The sequence below is a fragment of the Emydura macquarii genome, unplaced genomic scaffold (assembly GCF_026122565.2).
Source record: "Emydura macquarii macquarii isolate MOO-44397 ecotype Brisbane River unplaced genomic scaffold, CSIRO-AGI_Emac_v2 contig_3530, whole genome shotgun sequence".
Taxonomy (NCBI): domain Eukaryota; kingdom Metazoa; phylum Chordata; order Testudines; family Chelidae; genus Emydura; species Emydura macquarii.
In genome coordinates this window covers 7439215-7460560 of record NW_027133667.1, presented here as the reverse complement: position 1 = coordinate 7460560, position 21346 = coordinate 7439215, and the positions used below count along the sequence as shown (strand labels likewise).

The 21346-nt window shown below is 43.1% G+C and overlaps 1 protein-coding gene across 6 annotated transcripts in view; it reads left to right on the top strand.

Annotated features, from left to right (window-relative positions):
* Positions 1-564: 564 nt before the first annotated feature.
* Positions 565-21346, top strand: part of BICD1 (BICD cargo adaptor 1) — a 252087-nt gene continuing 231305 nt past the window's right edge. For all 6 annotated transcript variants that reach the window (XM_067536147.1, XM_067536143.1, XM_067536149.1 and 3 more), the window contains exon 1: positions 565-777. In XM_067536147.1, coding sequence (XP_067392248.1) covers positions 565-777 — 213 coding nt within the window. The remainder of the gene's footprint in view (positions 778-21346) is intronic.

The window sequence follows — 21346 nt, the reverse complement described above, 5'->3', positions numbered from 1 at the left end:
GTGCTGCGCTACGGTAAGAATTGTCCCCCCCCCCCCCCCGCCTCAGCCCAGCCTGCCTCTCCCGCCGCTTTCTCCTCCTCCTCCTCCCGGCGGGTTCCCGGCGGGCAGCAGCCAGACTGCATCATTTTGTTTTTTTTTTGCACCGGCAGCAGCGGCGGCGGCGGCGGCGGGGAGAGCGGGAGCAGGTGGCGAGTTCCGAGACTGCGGTGAAGCTGCCCTGGAGACATGGCGGGTCGGTGCCTCTGAATAAGCAAAAAAATCCCCCCCAGCTGCCCCCGCTATGCCGGGCGGCTGCTGACAGGGCCACGGAGAGGGAGAGACGCAGCCGGAGGACAAATGGTGCTACAGCCTTTTCTGTGATTCCTTCCCCGGCTCGGCTCTCCATGTTGCATCTGCCTTCAGTTCAGTAGCTGCTGCTGCTGCTGCTGCTGGCAGGAGCATCCAGGGACAGTGCCATCCCCCCCCTCCTTCCCATCCCCCTCTCCATCCATCCGTCCTTCCTTCCATCCATCCTTCCACCCGCCACCCCCTCTTCTTCCCTCCATCCTTCCACCCGCCAGGGCTATGGCCGCAGAAGAGGTATTGAAGACAGCGGACCACTATAAGACGGAGATCGAAAGGCTGACTAAGGAGCTCACAGAAACGACCCACGAGAAGATCCAGGCTGCTGAATATGGGCTGGTGGTGCTGGAGGAAAAACTCACCCTGAAGCAGCAATATGACGAGCTGGAGGCTGACTATGATTGCCTGAAACAGGAGCTGGAGCAGCTGAGAGAGGTGAGTGCGCGGATGCTTTTCTCTCCACCCTCCCCCACGCCCCCTGAATAAACCCCCTGCACTAAACAAAATGAAATAATGAAAGGTGCCGCAGGATCTCTTCTTACTGATGCTCTCTGGGTTAATATACCTGAACCCATTGATCAGACAGGGAAGCAAAAATGGCCTTGTGGAGAATGTGTGTAAGGACCCTGGAGGCATGAATTCATGAGATGGGGAGGACTGATTTATATCAGGACTCAAGGATCAGCAATGACCATCGAGTTTAAGAGTGGATTATATGACGTTTTAAACCTATTGCTACTTAAGATTCCAATGATATATAGGCATTGCCCTAATCTGTGTAGCAAGAGAGCAACTGGGAAGCACAACTTCTAATAGTAGACATTTGCAGCACTGTGAAATACTTCAGTCATACCTGAATTGGTTGGTCCTTATTTAGGAAGTGGGTTAAAAAGAAACACATGGTGAAAGCTGGACAATCTTAGTATATAATATGTTGGGTGATATGTACACAGTATATTGTAACATGTAAAGAGAGAGACCTTCTCACAGGGTCATTTATATATATTTAGGGTACAGCCTATCATTCGGGCGGGGCAAAGCAGCCACAAGATAGTTATGAGGTCACGCTAATCAGCGAAAATTAAACTTCTAGCTCATCCATAAAGGATGAAGTATTTGATCTGATACATATTTTTGGAGTGTCTTTCAACTGAGTTTGTATAACACGGAAAGTATAATTATGAGTGTTACACATAGCTTTTTATTTATGCCTAACCTTTGGATGTCATCCTGCTACCTATATTTATCATTAAGAGAAATAATAAAGATTCATACAGTGCACATACACTCCACCTATGGTAGGGTGTGTGCATGCACATGTGTGTTTACATATCCAATATTATCCTATCTAATCTCTAAATTTTAAAATGTTCTCATCTTTGTATATAAAGACAGAGCAAATTAATTCACACACAAAAATGACAATGATGTAATTAAGTAAATGTTTGAAGAAGAGGAGGGAAAATATAAGAATGACCTTTTCTAAAAAATTAATGTAGTGTTTTTCTTCTGTAAAATTATAAGAATGACCATTTATAATCAAATGTAGGGAAGATCTATTCAGTGAGAAACCCTGAACTAGATATTTCTCATTGAGAACAGTAATTTATTGCCCAAACTTATAAAAAAACAAAATATCTACATATGTGCTTGAACACAAGTTGTATGCACTTTAGTAAATATTTGTTTATATACATAAAGGTTTTGTTTTACCTACTGTAAATGTGATCAGTTAAACACTTTGTTCCAGTGACCACGACAGTTTTCAGAAATAGTATTTTATTATCAGAAATGTTTTTCTGATTTGCTGTATTGCTCACACATGCTCTTACTGAGCTCTTATATAAGGGAGAGCTGATGTTTTCCTCCAAAACTCGCTGGGCCAGTGCAGTGGGTTCAGGTTGTGAAACCATTGGCCTCAGCTTCAGGAATTGGCATAGATAACTTGTACTGTCATGAGGGCTGAGATGGTAAAAGTGGTCCAGCAGTAAAAGGGAACTAGAATTAAGGTGCCATTATGAAATGTAATTAATAGGAAAAAGGAAATAAAAGTAACTGTAGCTGGCTATGCTCTTCTCAAAGTTGTGTACATCAATGCTGAGCAATAAGTACTGAGGACACACGATTGTGCATGATCACAAGGGCAATGGTTAATGCAAAAAAAAAAAAGATTAAATATGAAAAATTAAACTCGAGCAATTATTCAGACCCTGCTGTCTATGCTGACAAGATTTGCTGACATCAGAAAACCTGTGAGTATAAATTCTGTTCTGACACCCCACTGAAGTCAGTGGGATTGCATGGGGTGCGTATCAGCACAGAATTGAGCCCACAGAACCAAATCCTTGTCTCTGGACCCCCAGGCTGTGCAGAGGAGATAATCATTGACGGAGGAAGGGGAAGAATCCTTCTGCTCCCTGGACATGAAATGACAGTGAAACCATTTCACAGTTGCTAATTTAGTCCCAGAATCCTGGCCCTCTCTGGTTCATATATCAATTCTGGGGTGGAGGGAGCCTCCCCTGAACTGTACATGCTGGTGTACAGGGCATTTAAACCCCCTCAACAGGCTCCCAGAATTCTTCCCTTCCTCCCACGCCCTGCAGAAGAACCACTGATTCTGTTGCATGTAAGGCCCACAGGTGAAGGCAGGGTTCAAACCCATAAATCTGTCTGTCTTTCTAAGTTGCTTTTCTAATCTAATCTTTTAATATACCCGTTGACACCATGGCCTGAGTACGAATCAGATTCATAACTGTGCAAAGCAAGCAAGTGATGTCTATTTGTTGACATTTTGCAATTAGAATTCACTTGAAGGTGGTCTAGTCAAATTGGTAAAAGGAATTTTGATTGTACAGGTGCATGGCAGAAAACCCACAGACACTCCTGGTGTCCTGCTGTTGACAAGCCAAGATGTATACTCTGATACAGTGGGAATTTTCTGTCACATGTATATGAATCCTCAGTTTCCCTCTGCACTTTGCATTGTTACCTACTGGAAGGAAAAGTGTGATGTCTGTGCTTGGGGCAGTGCAGGCCATGAGGTGAGGGTGTTGCTTTGCTGTGTGGGCCGCAGTGAATAGGATCGGTAAGGAACTGGCTGAAACCTGCTGAAAGTGACCCTATATCAATGCAGAATCCCAAGACAATAAAAAGTCCCAATGACCAAAACATTGACCCATAGGAAATCACGACCAAGTCCCCAGCTCAGGAACAGAGAACTGAGATGTGACCATCAGAGGAACAAGTGTGGGCTTATGGTTCTGGAGGAATGTGGCTGTTCTCTCCTTCAACTAAGGAGGTCAGAGAAAGACAGAAGCCTAAATGAAGTTCTCTACAGCTTGGCTGGTGAATTGTTCTGGCTTGACCAGAATGGACTGTGGTTTAACCTTTATATTTCTCTATGCTAGCCTAAGAACTTCCAACGCTGTGTTCCAGTTGGCTAATAAATCCTACTGTGTTTTGAAAATGCTGCTTGGGTGTCCCTGCAAATACTTGCTGAGGTGCATTAGTCCCTGAAGAGTGCACAAATCTCTAGCAGGAGTCTATCTCAATGGGACTCACTGGGCAGAGCTCACTGTGTAGAGAAGGAGTACTGGAGCCCAGATGCTTGGGCTAAGAGGTGGTGAGGTGGCGTGGCCTGCCCTGAAGGAAGAGTGGGACGCGTTGGGGGTCTGCCACACTAAAGGGGTTCCTCTGAGAGACTGATTGAAAGCTGGAGCGTAGCTATAGATCTTGTGCTCCGTAACATATACAATGGAAATAAGTCAGTAAGATTGAAAGAAGAACATCATCAGACTTGCATCCTGATTGTGGCCCATAATGTGAACCCTTATTCATTGGGGGGTCAGTTACTGACGTGCACAATACAATGAAAACTTTAAAAGGAGGAAGGTGTCCCCTACCGTGCTGTTAAACCAATCTGTTCCTATACAGCAGTGTGCACAGACAGAATAGTGTTGTGGGGCTAATGTCAGTTGCCCCAATTCAGGCTCCCTCCACAACCTGTGAAAAATGGCCTCTCTGTGTCTTCTAAAACACTGCAGAGGGTATTCTGGGGTCTGGGCTGCACATGTGGGCATCTAAGACCCCTGACTAGGTAATGGTAGAGGTGAACACTCCCAGCACAGATTATTTCGCTTCTACAAGAGAGGTGTGTGTAGGGGAGGGAAAGAAGGGTTGGGTTTCAAGCCATTTCCACTATATATTTGACCTGTTCTGAAGTCATTTGCACACTGGGATAGAATTTGGGTCTAGATTTGTACTGAAACAAGTATTCACTCAATTAATGAATTATTTCATTATTATATCTTTACATTCTGCATTTGCATTCATCATAGATCAGACAGACCTGTCACTTTAAACTTTGCCTACCTATTGGATATGCCCCATTGGATGCAGGAAACATACCATGAAGCCCAATCCTACAGTCCTTACAATTCAAACCTCTCATCACTTCAAAGGGAATTTTCTATAAGGACTGCAGTATGACGCCTCAAATTTGAAAGAATCAATTATTTTTCAGTGTTATGGGTCAGTGAGATGGGAAAGTAAATCTATGGTAGGGAGTAGCAGTGCAATCAACTGTAATGCATTACATTAAATATTAATTTCTGTACATATGGTTTATGCTGTGCCACCATTAAAATACAAATTGCTGTAGTGGCCCTGGAAATTTCTTGTTCAGTAGTTACATGACCATATTTTAAACAATGAATTTGGTGTTTTGAGGTGTCAGGATGTACATGATACAAGAGATGTGAGGCTGTAATCAATAACCTAAATAGGAAATTTGACTTCCAGTAAGTGAAGTAGTTTTTATATTATGTCTGCCGTCCAGGTTTAAGAGCATTCAGTGGGATGAAATGAGGAATCAATCAGTTGTTATCCTTATATTTTCCAAGAATTGGACCAATAAGTAGGAAGGTGAAAAGAGAGATGCTGTTTTGCTGAGTTTACTGCTTTGAAGGTTGTAACATGCAGTTGTAATAGCTGTAGGTTTTAAGGGAGGATTGGCAGAATAGTATTGTAACTGTATGCCAGATTTCCATGAATTTTACCATTGTAAAAGCTATTTTAGTTCTGTCGATTTTTTTCCATCTTATAAATAACATTTCTCTTTATCACTATTTCATGTATAATAACTGAATTTTAGACTTGCAGTGGTAATGTCTTGCTTTTAGGCCTCAAGTAAGCAAGGTACTTAAGCACATGGATACCTGTAATCATGTGAGTAGGGATTCAGTTGCATTATTCAAATGCTTAAAATTATGCATGTCCTTAAAATATTTTTCTGAACTACGGGCCTACCTGTCAACATTTAAGTGTTTTCTGGAAACTATTCTGTGTTTTTATAGAGTTTGGGCTTTTGGCATGTTCACATATTAGCACTTGCAATGAGAATTCCTGCAGTAAGAATAATTTTTGCAATCCCTTTTTCATTTTTTTCTTTTTATAATACAATATTAGTATGAATTCATTTTTATTATTTAATATAGCAGGATGGTGGACTGGGGTATATACCCTACACTGGCACTAGAGACCTCAATTAAAACACCAGATTGCATCAGGAAGGTTGCCAGGCCTAACTGAAGAAAAAGCCCAGCTGGGGAAGGAGCTGGGGTGGTGAACCTAAAGGGGGGAAGTCCAGATAAGGAGGCAGCTGCAGGAAGACGGGGAAAGATCTCTGCAATCCCTCTGTGGTTGCTAGAGAGTGAAAGAAGGGCCAGAGAGAGGCAGAGGTACGGTAAGACCAAGGAGTGGCTGTGGAAAAGGACCTGAAGGAAGACCAAGGTAGGAGGAAGTCTGCTACAGGGTCCCTAGACTGGAACCCAGTATGGAGGGAGGGCCTGGGTTCACCTTCCAGTCCACTAGAAAAGGTGATGTAGGAACACCCTGATGCAAGGGGGAGAAGAACTTTTGCATTTGGACATGGTCTCCAGAGAGAGAGAAAGCCCTGAACGGCATTGCTCTGCCCAAGGGTGGGAGGACAACTTTGCAGAGCCTGGAAACGGATGAAGAATTTGTGGAGGAATGAGCCCTGATAGGAGTGAAGAGTTAAATGTATTTGAGCTTAGTTTATTGGACTCTTTGGCCAATTCAAAAGAGTTGGGACTAAATGTGTCCTGGGCCAGAGGACTGAGTCACGAGAAGACTCAGATCACTGCAGGGTTGAAGTGGCTGCCGGTAGAAGGCGCTAGAGGAGGAGAGTCTGCTATACCACATTCACCCCTGAGGGGGTGTGCTGGCTGGTGAGCTGACTTGTTTACAAATGACATGAAATATTTTTTTAGGAGGAATCATCATTAATCAGTGACTAGTTGGAAGAGAAGAGGCAGTGTGGCATTTGGCATTCTGCTGTAGATGACCCTAGATGTATTCCAAGATGGAAACAAACCAGTAAGATTGAAAGGGGAATGCCATCTGACTTGCATTAGGTGCATCCTGGTTGTGGCTGAGAGTGTCAGCCCCTTACTTCACTGGTGATCAGTTACTGTTGTACACAGAACCTGAAAAATTAAAAAGGAGGTAGGTGTCACCTATTATTCTATTAACCCAATCTGTTCCCATACCGCACAGGTAGTAAATACAACATGTGAAGGGTGGATGGATTAAATGCCCCAAAACTTTAACACAGAATTAAGGTTGCCCAGTGGTGCCTCCTGCCCTTTCAGAATGCAGAGAATGATGAAACTGGAACCTCTGAAAACCAGAATATATAAAGTTAAGATATTTCCACCCTCCCCCACAATGTAACATTAAATCTGCCCCTGGAGCTCTTAAGAGCTCCTGGGAATGTGACAGTAATGGCGTGCAAATCTTTAACAAACTACCAAGAGAAGTGGTGGGTTCACCACCGCTTAAAATCTTCATGTCAAGACTGATGCCCTTCTGGAAGATGCTTTAGACATGTGCAAGGTATTAGGTTCAGTACAGTAGTAACTGGATGAAATTCTATGTCCTGTGATCTACAGGAAGTCAGAGTAGGTGATTTAATGTTCCCTTCTGGCTTTAAAATCTATGAATCTATAACAGGCAGATATGAGAAGGAATAAAAGAACATGCCATTGAGAGCATTCCACACATTTGAATTCCAGCATATATCTGTGTGAATTTTGTAGCTTGTGTCAGTAGCGGTGCACACGGGTGTCTTCTTGCTACGGGGATTGTCAGCAGTCTGGAGGCATTTATGGCATATGCCCAGGGTTTAGTGAGGGGAAAGAGAAGGCAATGTCTCAGAAGGAATCCTCTGGGCAAGGTTGAAGGGGAGGTACCATATGAAAGTCTGGGCTGGTTTGTTTGGAGCAGGCTGAGTGTTTGGGTATAGACAGTTCCTGTTTGCTATGACTGATGTAAACCAGTTTTACCTTAGCTAAGGCCGTATCTACACATCCAGTGCTGCAGTGGCACAGCTCTACCGGTACAGCTGCGCTGCTGCAGTGCGTGTGATGAAGATGCTCTTTGCCAACAGGAGAGAGCTCTCCCATTGGCATAAAAAACCCACCCCTGTGAGCAGCATAAGCTATGTCAGCAGGAGAAGCTCTGCCACCGACATAGTGCTGTGCACACGAGCGCTGAGGTTGGTGTAACTTATGTTGCTCAGGGGGGTGGAGTATTCCTAGACATAGGCAGTAGTGTAGACATAGCCTAAGAGAAGGTGTTAGACTTTGTCCTCTGGTGCTCATGTGTTCAGTTCACAAAGCGTTCTGTGGCATCTGTGGGGGTAGAGTGGCTAGTATGTATGTTACTGGCATCTTGGGCTCCAAGCGGGACGAGTTAAGGTTGCATTGTGGAGGTGGCGTGTACCTTAATTTTGTATTTCCTGGTTTTCAGAAATTTCACTTTAGCCACTCTCCACATCCTTGAAGGGCACATTAACCACGTTTATTTGAGATTTAATTGTTTTGGATTTTTTGTTGTTTAATCTTCTAAGCACCCCCATCTACCACAGCCCAGCTCTCCCCCTTCACTGCCTCTGGCTCCTTGGCAATGATTGCCTTGCCACAGAATGCGCCTGATCCCTGCATCATCTCCTCATCTCCTGTTTCTGCCTGTCCAGCACAGCCTGATTCTCCCTTCTCAGCCCTTCTTCTCACAGAGAAGCGGGCATCAGCATGGGACCCACAGACACTTCCAGACTGGCAGGTCCCTAGTTCCCAGTTCACATTTGGGGGATTAGAGAGGGGCAGGCCCCCCTGGATCCCAGCTCACACTCTGACCTTCCGCCAATGCCCTGAGAGGGGCTGTGAATGGGATGCACTTCCCCTTAATGCCCAGTGCCTGGCCTAGCTGGGACAAAAAGAGTGGGGGGAGAGGCAGCTTCAAACAAGAATGGGCAATGTGGGCACTAGTAAAAGTTGTTGTCTTTTATTAGTGCCCAAAGGGGCAAAGTCTGCATCCCCCCACTGCTCCAACCCTACCCCCCCACCATTCCCTTTTCAGCTTTGTGGGTAAGGTGACCGGATAGCAAGTGTGAAAAATTGGGATAGGGTGTGTGTGTGGGGCGGGAAGAGGCGCCTGTTATAAGACAAAGACCCAAATATTGGGGCTGTCCCTATAAAATTGAGACATCTGGTCACCCTGTTTGCCAGTGATAGTAAGACCATGCCCCATGAATGAATCAAGCTATACCGGTAAGAGCACAGCTTTCCCTGCATAGCTGCATAGGGACTTCCGGCAGCACGGTTTCTGTTGGTCAGGGATCACACATCATTTGTGGCCTACGTGTGCACAGAAAAAGGTAGAACTAGGTGATTTTGTAAACAGTTGATTTGAAGGGGACCTCCTGCTCAAATTTTAGGGGGACCTCCTGCTCAAAACTCTACCCCACATCCCCATGAGCCACAGCAAATTTCAAAACAGTCCAAATAAGCATGTGTATTGTAGAGCACTTACAGTAGTGGACCTATAAGCAGAAAGAAACACAGCCTTATAGTGGAGTTGGCACTCTGCTATAATAAATCCAGTGAGAGTATGACTTGTTTTCCTTTTCCTTAATTAAACCATTTTTACCTTGCTCAATTCCCTCTGAGAAATACTGTAAATTTAGGGGATTCTGAATATACAGATTTTAACTCCTATGCTATTAAGAGAGGGAACTTGTACCATATGTTATTTGAAGGTTAATTTTCCATAGATTTTCAATGAAATCTTGTATTAATTCCAAATCTGAAATGATTGATAAAGGTGTTAATGGGTGAAACATGCATTATTATTGTTAAGTTAAATACTTCCTGTTTAAACTTGGGAATTAAGTTTATGGATGGCTGAATAAACTTAAGTCTAAGTCTGTGTGGAATTAGGCCCTTCATATTGGAATTATTTTAAAATAGAACCTCAAATATACGAACACCAGAGTTACAAACTGGTCGGTCAACCGAACACCCTGTGAAACTGGAAGTAAGCAATCAGGCAGCAGTGGAGGGGGAAGAGAAAAAAAAGAACTGTGCCTGTATTGGATCTTAAAGTTGGCATGCAGAGCAGAAAAAGCTCGGAGTCTGCGCTGTTTTCTGTAAGCCAAGGGTGCTGTTTCACCCCCTTCCATCCCACCCCACTGGGAGGGAGAAGCTGTTTTGACCACCCCCTCCCCGTCAGGAGGGGGATAAGCTTGCAAATTCAGTCCGAGCCCAAACCCTGGAAAGAAGCTGCCACAGAGAGCTGCTGACTAGGAGGAGAGGTGCTGCTGCTGTTGCAGCCAAAGCCTGGTCTGGAACTGGAGTGGGAGTCAGCTGCACTCTGGAGGAGTTTTAAAGGACCACAGCCTGCACAGATATGGCCCAAGCTTTGCCTGTGGCTGCACTCCTGGGTCCTGCCAGCACTTCTGGGAGTGCAAGGGACAGGGGAGGGAGGGGCACTGGTAGCGGGCTGGCAACAACTCCCTGCCACATGCTGCCTCTGGAGCGTGGCAAGCAGTGTACAGAGCAGAGTGAACCCTGGAGAGAGGTGGCTAAAGGCTGGCGCTTGTAGTGCCAAGGGTGCAGGGCAGGCACCCCCCAGTTCAGCCCAAAGACAAAAAACAGGAATAGGGTAGAGAGCTACTCACAAACCAGGCAGTGCTGCCAGTTGCAGAGATCTCTCTCAGCCTCAGCTGGAAGACACCGACTGCAGTGTACTGCGCCATAATGTTTTGTTCAGCATTACAAACATTTCAGAGTTATGAACAACCTCCATTCCCGAGGTGTTCGTATCTTTGAGGTTCTACTGTATATCATTTGTCTGCTGTCTTTTCTTTGAATCTGTTATGAAATAACATTCTCCTGTCTCACTGCTTTTCTGCAGTTTTGCCCTCTTTAGGACGTGGCGTGTGCAATCTGATATTTGGCTGTACTTAGAGCTGACCATCGGGCTCTCTGGCAAGTATGACTAGGGCAAGGCTGTGGTGGAAAAGTGGAAGTTCTGGCCTAATGTAACAATTGGTATAAATTTATCAGAATAAAATTAGGAAAATTCTCAAAAGCAGATAAACAGGTTAAATCAGCACCTAGCTGGCTTTTGTTTACACTATGCAACTGACATTTGGAGGAAAATATTTCAAAGTCACACTGGGTATGTCTACACTGTAGTTAAACACCCACCGCTGGCCTGTGCCAGCTGACTTGGGCTCATGGGGCTCAGGCAATGGAGCTGTTTAATTGTAGTGTAGACACTTGGGCTCAGGCTGCAGCCTGAGCTCTAGGACCCTCCCACCTTGAGGTCCTGGAGCCCAGACTCCAGCCCAAGCCCAAACGTCTACATCACAGTTAAAAAGCCCATTAACCTGGGTCCCAGAAGCCTGAATTAACTGGTATGGGCCAGCCAGGGGTTTTTAATTGCAGGGCAGACATGCCCCTAATTTCTGGCAGTGTCTAGGTAGGGACAAACACTTCTTGAACAACTTCTCATGGACACAAACATCCTTCTGATCAGCAAGTTAAAGAAGTATAGGTTGGATGAATGGATCATAAAATGGATAGAGAGCTGGCTGGATCATTGGGCTCAACGGGTAGTGATCAATGGCTCCATGTCTAGCTGGCAGCCAGTTACAAGCAGAGTGTCCCGGGAGTCGGTTCTGGGGCTGGTTTTGTTCAACATCTTCATTAATGATCTGAAGGATGGGGTAGATTGCACCCTCAGCAAGTTTGCAGATGACACTAAGCTAGGGGGAGTGGTAGATACCCTGGAAGGTAGGGATAGGATACAGAGTGACCTAGACAAATTGGAGGATTGGGCCAAAGGAAATCTGATGAGGTTCAACAAGGACAAGTGCAGAGTCCTGCATCTAGGACGGAAGAATCCCATGCACAGCTACAGTCTGGGGACCAACGAGCTAGGCAGCAGTTCTGCAGGAAAGGACCTGGGGGTTACAGTGGATAGGAAGCTGGATATGAGTCAGCAGTGTGTCCTGGTTGCCAAGAAGGCTAATAGCATATTGGGCTGCATTAGTAGGAGCATTGCCAGCAGATCGAGGGAAGTGATTATTCCCCTCTGTTCGGCATTGGTGTGGCCGTATTTGGAGTATTGTGTCCAGTTTTGGGTCTCCCGCTACAAAAAGGATGTGGACAAGTTGGAGACAGTCCAGTGCAGGCCAACAAAAATGATTAGGGGGGCTGGAGCACAAGACTTATGAGGAGAGGCTGAGGGAACTAGGCTTGTTTAGTCTGCAAAAGAGAAGAATGAGAGGGGATTTGATAGCAGTCTTTAACTACCTGAAAGGGAGTTCCACGGAGGATGGAGCTAGGCTGTTCTCAATGGTAGCAATGGTCTCAAGGAGCAATGGTCTCAAGTTGCAGTGAGAGAGGTCTAGGTTGGATATTAGGAAAACATTTTTCACTAGGAGGGTGGTGAAGCACTGGAATGGGTTACCTAGGGAGGTGGTGGAATCTCTATCTTTAGAGGTTTTTAAGCTGTGGCTTGACAAAGCCCTGGCTGGGATGATTTAGCTGAGGTTAGTCCTGTTTTGAGCAGGGGGTTGGATTAGATGACCTCTTGAGGTCCCTTCCAACTCTAATATTCTAAGATTCTCTGATTCTATCAGTGTTCTTCGGCATCCTATTTCCTAGCCTGTTTTTCTATCAGACTCTTCTTTAGCATTTGGACATTGTGAAACGGACTCTCCATTGGTTTCTGGATTCTCCTGTGTCCAAGAGCAGTGGTGCAATGCAAGACTCTCTTTCAAACTCACCTCTTCTATGGAACTTCTCTCAATATTTTGTTGTTACAAGGCAAATTGGTGTAATGTTTAATTACCTACAACATTGCTCTACATAAATTCTTCTGTTCGGTTGGATAGCTGTTTGGTTTCTAATGGCAGGTTTGGGGTTTTTTAAGTTAATTAATTTATGGTGAATTGCCTTTTGTTTGTGGAATACCCATCTTTTCCTCCTTTCCCTTTCTCATCTCTTTTTAACCTCAATAAAACAAAAATGTGAATTTAGGACTGACTTAGGATGAATAGATATTGGATGACATTGTAAGTGCCTGCTCCTTCCCTTTGTCTCCTTTCCCAGAAGTTGGTACAGTATTTGCACCAGTAGTAACAGAGGATTATGAGGGAGATACAAATAATTCTGTGTTCTGTTAAAGTTGTGAACCATGAACTAGCTACTGAGGGAAGTAGTTAGAACCATTCAGTAGGTGAAAAATACATCATGGCAAGGGTAGATGGATAGAGCTAGCCCATGAAGTAGGTCTTTAATATTTTGTCTAATTGCGGACTCTCCTCATCCATTCTTCAATGTTTGGGAGGGGAAAGGGACCGGATTAAAATATTTTTAGAGGCAGGCTTTATTTCTGAGTTTCTTTCACTGTCAAACTTAACATTTGGAAGTCAAAAGAAACAGCAATACAATCTCCACCCTAAATGAAAAATATTGGGATAAATCCATCCCTGGTGAAAGTCCAGTGACATTAATAGAGTTCTACCATGGCTGAATTTAGTTCATTCCTTTATGCTTTTTTCTCCATCTCTCTTCTTGTTCCTGTCTAGGATAATACTTGGAATATTTTGTTTCCCCCACCATTTCATTCCCAAATTGCTTTTGACTCCTGCCTTTGTAGCATTCTCTGTTCTTCTTTGTTGATTCTGGACACTTTGTGATCAGTGTGGATACCAGTGAGACAGGGTACGCCGGATTTGCAGATCAGTAAGGTTTAATGTGCAAGGTTTTCTATAAATATACTAGTTATATACAAAGCCTAAAATTAACTGCAATATATCATACTCACTAAGCCTGGAGAGCTAAGCAGTTACTCAGAAGGCTGTATACAGGAATGGCTTTCTTCAGGGGCCCCGCCAGGAAGTCAGTAGATCCTCTGGTCCAACCGGCAGCACCTCCCGCAGAGTCAGGTTTTGATGGAGTGCTCCCCTTTGTCTAAGTGGTGACTACTTATACCCTTCCATAAACAACCTTCACCTAATTATCTCTCTCTCATTATCATATATGCTAATTACCTACATTGGGTTTCCACCCTTAACTAATTCCATTCTCACCATTATATTTGGGGTCATCAAAACAACATCTGGTGATAGGAGGGGCAGAGTAAAAGTATGCCCCTTGGCAATAAAACAGTGTATCCCCAGACATTCAAGGATAACTTATTCCCATCACTGTTATCTATGTGCAGCTGCAAGCAATACATGGTGAAAAGTTCCAGAGGGGTAGCCGTGTTAGTCTGTATACAGCAAAAACAATGAGAGTCCTGTAGCACTTTAAAGACTAACAAATTTAATTTCTGCAGGCATTAAGCTCTCCTGGGCTGCAACCCACTTCGTCAGATGCCTCTGATGCATCTGACGAAGTGGGTTGCCACCCACAAAAACTTATGCCTGCAGAAATTAAATTTGTTAGTCTTTAAAGTGCTACAGGACTCTCGTTGTTTTTGAAAGCAATACAGTATCTGTATTTTGTCTTATTATGTGCCGTAGTATGCAGAAACTGAGACTTCTATAAGGTTATTCAGTCTCTGCCAACTGGAAGATGTCATGCTACAGGCGTCAGAATAGCCAAGCAAGCAACTGAAGCTATACTAGGCCTGTAGGATAGTGGTCAAGCAACTCAGATTGTACTGGGCCTCCAACATTCTTCATCTGCCCCTTCTTTGTTCTCTGCTCCACATCTAAGATGTCTAGTCAGTTTCAATCCAGTATAAACTCTGGGCCAGATTCTCACTTACATTAAGGCCCCTTTACACTTGTGTCTTAGTATAAATGGGGAGTTGTCCCTCTGAAACAGACTAGGCTTATGTTCGTCCATATTGTGCACACATACAATGATGACTGGAATGGGGGCATATAAGTGCTAGGTACATTCTCTATTGTTACCTTTGGCTTGCCAAAGGCTGAGAGCGAAACTATGTAGGTTTTTGCCTGCTTTGCTCTGTGGCAATATCACTATCTTGATCCTCCTTTGTGGAATAGTACCTTGGAAGAGTTGTAAAATTGGGTTGGATGAGGGAGAGCGCAGGGAAAATACGTTTAGCTACATTTTCCTATTAAATACGTAAGTTTTATTACCTCTTTCTACAGCTGGGGAAACTGAGGCAGAGAGAGGTTAAGTGACATAGGACCTGGCCACGTGAACAATTAGTTTGTAGGAAGCTGGGATGTGAATAGTCTGCACGAGACTCATTGTCTGTGTAGATCCTGCTGACGCGTGGCAACCTCTCATGCATTCACACCCCAGCTTGCCACCAAGTAATTGTTATAGCTAAGCCTCAGGTGAAGCAGACTTTGCAATAATTCACTAGTTCATTTGGAAATAGAACCCAGTGAACTCTGGCTCCCAATCTCATGCTTAATCTGGGATACTTAAAAACTCATGCCCACTTTTATTCATTTATTAAAAATTCAAGGTATCATTGAATTATAATTTTATCATTGATATCTTGCATAAATAAAGACAAGACATTTTCTGTCTCACATTGAAGGTTTCTCAGTGTTTTACAAAGCAGTAAAGAATTATATTGTTCTGAGTAAACCTGAAAGGTTTGTGCACTGAGCAGTAACAGACATACACAGCTTTAGATACTAAATCTTGAGTTTGAGAGAATGTATTGGTCAGGAGATTTGGGTTATCTCTTAATCTTTCTGAAAATGTGTTGGGATAGAGTCCTGAAGAAAAGATTTCATTTTAACACCTCACCAGAAGAATGGCATCTCTAACAATGGACCATCCTTACTGCACATCAGTAGTAGGTATGAGCTGACGACCTAAGATGAAAACTTGGCCCCATTGAATTCAATGGCAAAACTCCTATTTACTTCAGTGGGGCCGAGATTCTACTGCAGTGGCTGAATTTATGCCCGCCACTTACTGGCCAAGAGCAGTCTCAGCAGAACATGAATGCTGTACATTGTGAATTTTGGTTTCTTCCCACCAAAAACCAAAACAAAACAAAGTAGGGGTAACCACAATTCCTAGTGACATCTTCTTTTTCTTTTATTAATTGAATTTAAGCATAAGGTCAGAAAGATATGGCGCCAATATTCCTGCCTCTTTGTATAATATACAGTAAGGACAGTTATTTTACTTAGGAATAGTTCTGATGGGTTAGTCCTCAAACAGCACTGACTGTCTTTGGGACTGATGCTGCAAGGTGCTGTGCGCCCTCTAATTTCACTGACTTCCTGGGGAAGTAAAAGCGCTCAGCAACTCTTGGAAGGAGTTTAGCACTTTGAAGGTTTGCACTCATCAGGTGTTAGATAGTTTCTTATTCTAGCATTTAGAGGCCAGGGGTTGTCCATTGGGTAAAAAAATTTTTAAATTTAATTTTAAATTTTGCTTCGCTCAATACAGGGCCAAGTACTATTCTCAGTTGCATACTGTAGGTGTAAATTTGGAATAACCCCACTGGAGATGATGCTATTGCTCTAGATTTACGCCTGTGCAACTGAAATTGGCTGGATTTGATTTTAAATGGTGACCTTTCAAATTTCCAGAACATACAATAAAGTCCCCGTTAAAGTTTTAGGCCAAAGTTTTCCAACCTTAGTGTCTAAAAGTAAGGTTCCTAAAATCTGTCTTTAGTCATCTAAACAGAAGTAGCTGTTTTTGTCTTGTTAGAGGTGCTGAGAAATGCCAGCTTCTGTTGAAGTCAATGTGGCCTTCATTTGCTCACCCACTTTGGAATATAGGTTGGTTTTATTTGGATGCCTACAAACAGGATTAAGAGCACAACTTTAGGCAGGTAAATAACACCATTTTTCATGAAAGGATGCAGTGGGTATGTGTAGTACTAAATTTAATTTGTAGTGCAGTACTGTAGATCACGCAGATGGACAGGTTTTTCTCTTCTTCTCTACAGTAGAGTGATTCAGTAATATACAAGAGGGCAGGAAATGAAATGCCATCCATAACAGACCATTGGCACTCAGTGTTTGAAAAATACTTTTCAATTATGCTCTGGGCTATAGCTGGTTACCTTTACAGCCATTCCTATATTGTGTTGCTTTTGTGATTTGCATTTATAGTAGATATTAACCCCCTACCCCCAATCTCTGAGCAAGTAAAATGAGGAGGTGGGCCTTGTTACGGAGTCCATACATCATTTATCTGCGTTTAATAGGAAAAGCTAATGTTGCATGACCGTTTTGTGTGGAATCCTCACTGGTGCAGATCCGCCAGGAAAGGATTGTTGGGATTGCAGTGGGCAGGATAGACCTTGGCAGTGAGAAGTCCCTTTGGAATTGAAATGCCAGGAAAATTAGTGTTCTCGGAGCTAGCACAGGGCCTGCGTACCGATGACTCTTGCTTTCTTGCCACTTCCCTGGGACCTGCTTGTTTTGTGGGACCAAACCCCTGTTCAGTCCACCCAGAAGAAGTAGGTGGGGTGGGGGAAAAGCGACCCAGCATCCTATCCCAAAATGATTTGTGGGAAATCCACAAGGAGATCTTTTGTGGAGATTTTCTCCCCCCAGTCCTTTCTTTGGTATTTCCATGGGAGTTTTGTCTTATTCAAAATAAGAAACCTCTGCTTCAAGTGGATTATCAGCCTTCTTTTGTGGAAAGTAATCACATTTTTATCTGTAACTACTTGGAAAATAGTCAGAAATCTGATCTGTAGAACCTTTAAGAGACTGCAATTCAATTCTGTGTGCTATCTGTAAAGAATGGAAATGCAGCTCTGCAAGTGACAGGAAGACTATGAATACCCAAGTGCCTGCAGCAGGAGCAGCTAGGGATGCAAAGGAAAAGCCAGAGGTTTTTTACCTTGGTTGCTGCCAGAGCAATGGCTAATGCACACAGCCTGAACAATGGTTGCCCTTGGTATGGTGATTTAGCAGGAAGGGCCTGCGGTGATATAAAAATCACTAGACGGAGCACTGATAAAAAAGGCATGCTACGTGTTTGACAGGTGAAAGGGTCAAAGAGGACTGCACTGGTAATAAGAAACTACCTCAGCATAATACCCAAGTCTGTCATTCGTAACACTGTCTTTTACTTGTAGTAGCTATGATGCTTTCATTTTGCTGGCTGCACTGCTTTAAAGTACAGTATGGAGCTCCAGATTTCATTTCACCTATTGGGCTGTCCACAGTGTGGGCTGTATTTACTGTGTTATTATTCTTATTTCCTTGTATTAAAGTAGAACCTAGAGGCACTGAAACTATACAGTGCCTAGCACAACATGGCCCAAACAACTGAGAGACAGCCTCTGCCCCAATGAATTTACCATCTCATTTGAGAAAACAGGCAAAGGAAATAGATTTATCCCCATTTTACAGATGGGGACCTGAGGCACAGGGAGGTCAAAGAGTTTCGCCAAGATCACACAGGAAGTCTATGGAGGAGTCAGGAATTGAACCTTCTTGAATCTTAGTCCAGTGCCTTAACCACAAGAGACCCCGGCCCTTCCTCCACTGTAGCACTGTGAAAACTTAATGAAGGGTCAGGATGAAAATTGGCTGAAGAAAAGTTCACCTTGCGAAAAAGATTTTTGGGCTCTTAATCCCTTCTCTGTCAACATTTGTTTGTTAGAAGTACCAGCACAGTCATAAAAAACTTTCACTGATTCCCCATCTGTCTGTAGCTAATACAGAATTACTTTCCTCTTCACCCATCTACCTGTGTGATCTCATCTCTCTCTTCCCCCATTTTGTACCTTCTGCTCTGCCACTTCTGACCTCCATTCTGTCCTCTTTTCTTTTAGCAGTTGACCCTTTCTTGCCGCCATTCCAGACTTTTGCAGCAGTCTACCCATCTCCTTCCTTCTCACATTCTCTCGATCTGTTTCCAAAACAGAGCTCAAAACCCTCCTCTTCTCTGCTGTGAACGGGACCCTCACAAATCGGCATTTGCTATTAACTAGGGCTGGTTACAGTTCTTCCACTGAAACTGGTTTTTGGTTTTTTTTTTTGGAAAATTGGGGGCTGGGAGGTGACTAAATGAAATTTTTTGCAAAAATTGTGTGCTTTCTCTAGAAAGATTTGACTTGTGGTCAAAAATCATTTGGGCCAAAAACTTGAAGTGTTGGGTTTTTTTTGTTTTTGTTTTTTTAAAAATAAAGTCTAAGTTTTCTGTGTGTGTGTGTGTGTGTGTTGCGGGGTGGGGAGTGGGGGTATTCCAACCAGCTCTTCTATTAACAAGGCTTCATGCTTCTTGTTCTCTGCTGGCTCCATCTAATCTCATACTCACTCCCACGACAAAGTTTCCATTGTTGTAACCATTATGTGTTAAAAAAAAGTTAGCTTGCATTGTTTACTGTGTGGAGTTCCTCAGTGTGGGATGCTCTTTATAGTTGTGGTATTTGAGAAATGTACATTTAATCTCTGATCCTGCAAGACACGAGCCTCTGCAGTTCCAGTGCCTCACAAGAGGCATTCGACAGCATCCAGGATCGTGTCCTTATTGTTGAACTGTTTACAATGGTTAGGGTTACAATGGAACATGAAGGGAGTCTTTGAGGACCTGTGGATATGGCATTAGATTGGGAATCAGGAGCTCCATCACTGATCCGCTGTTTGACTTTGGATAAGTCACTTCCTCTCTTTGGTTATGTCTATACTGCAATGATGGGGTGTGATTGCTGCCTGTATAAAAGTGCCAGAGCTAGCTTTGATTTAGCAAGCTCAGGTATTGACGCTGCAGCACAGGCTAGCTGCTTAAGTATTCAGGGTTCCAGGTGGGCATAGACAACCCATGCTGAGGCCTTTGTTGTCGGGTGCTTTACACCCCCCGTGACTGCAGTATAGACATACCCTGTGTCTGAAAGCAGTATAGCCAGACCATTTGACTTCCCACTCTTTGTATGTCTTGTCTATTTAGATTGGAAAGTCTTCCAGGGCAGGGAACTGTCCCTTACTAAATAAATGAACTAAATCTAGCCCAGGGAGGCCACCACAATGATTGGGATGTGGGCCCTATTGCAATAAAAAATAGTAAATAATAATAGAGCCTCCTCTGTGGCTAGACTAGGTTAGGGATCATTGACTTCTGCCAGTTGCTTTTTTAGTATGACATGTTGAACTTTGAGATCCCAAAAGGGATGATAAAAATAAAAGCAATAGTCACAAACTTTTAGCTCTTTTTATGCTGACAAAGTTGGAAATTCTTGAGCCTAAACTGTCTGGTGGTTCATTGAATTTATGTATATTTTGCTTCAGTATTGAGCTTTTATAGAATGGCACCCTTCTCTGATTAACTTAGCCCATCAATGGATTTCCCAGTAACAATTATTTTTATTTTGAACCATCACTAGTTCTTCTCAGGAGCAAAAAAACCCAAAGCCAGTTAAAATACGTGGCCCTGATTCTCCATTGCTCTTAACTTGTGTTGTCACTTACACCAGTGCAATGTAAGTATAAAATGCTCCAATTCAGATTTCTCTGTATTTTGCACTGGTGTAAATGACAACACAAAATGCAGAGCAAATGAGAATCAGATCTCATATATTGTATTTGTATATATTGTATTTCTGAGGTTTGTAGACAGGACTTACCCTTACATCAATAATAAAAAGCATCCAAAAATATCCTTCATGTCCTCCAAATTATTTCCTGATGTAAAAACAGGACTATGCATCCAGTACATGCAGATATAAAGCTTTCCAGGATGCTGAAAATTAGTGAAATGATAAAGAAAATGAACATAGTTGGAATGTCATGAATATTGTACTGGATCAGAGTTTTGCTGTGTTTAACTACCAGTGAGTGATGCAAGCAGAACTGCAATCAGCCATAACTTGTTAAGAAGAAATTGAAGTGATTCCTCACCTTTAAATCTTCAAAACTGGCTTTAGCTTTCTTTGCTTTAATCCATCCTTTAACGCCACCCTGGTACCTACAATAAGTAGACTAGAGTGTTGTTGCTGTAACACTGCCACTAGTGAAGTAATGGGGACCATTCTATTATTAAAGCATTTTATGCCCCTCCACCCCCGCAGATATTAGTACTAGCTCAGGAAGTGATTTAATCCATTCTCATGAACTACGCATGGGCAGGTCTGATGAGTATTTTTCAATTTAATTTTTATAATAATATTGGGCTTTGTAATAACATTACATGTCATATTATCTGCTGGTTGCTACTACACTGAAATCAATGAAATTAAACCAGCAGAGTATTTGGCCCTAAATAGCACTAAATCTCATAAGTCTAATAGCAACTATCCGGACTTTGTTCACAAAATAGGAAGTTATTTTGATGGGAGATGTTGGAAGTAAAACCCAAGTTGGTACTGAACCATGCCTCAGAAAAGTTGTTATATTCATGCTTCTTTTGTGAGATGTAAGACCAATTGTTGTCATCAAATGATCCCAGCTAATTTTTACAAGAGTAATAGGACTATTAGCCTCAGTGACTTTGCTAAATTACATTCTGGGTAACCATTTTCTGCCTCCCTTTGTGGGATCTCCAAATGGAGGCAGTGGTACACTTTTATTTGTGGTATCAAATTGATTGAATTGTTATTCACCTCTTCTTGTAAAACACTCTTGTGCATTTGGCAAGTTCAGAATTTTGACCACGCATCATTTGCATTTGATTGGTGGGTGATGTGGTCTCCAAATCTGCAGGGCCTAGTTTTCAGA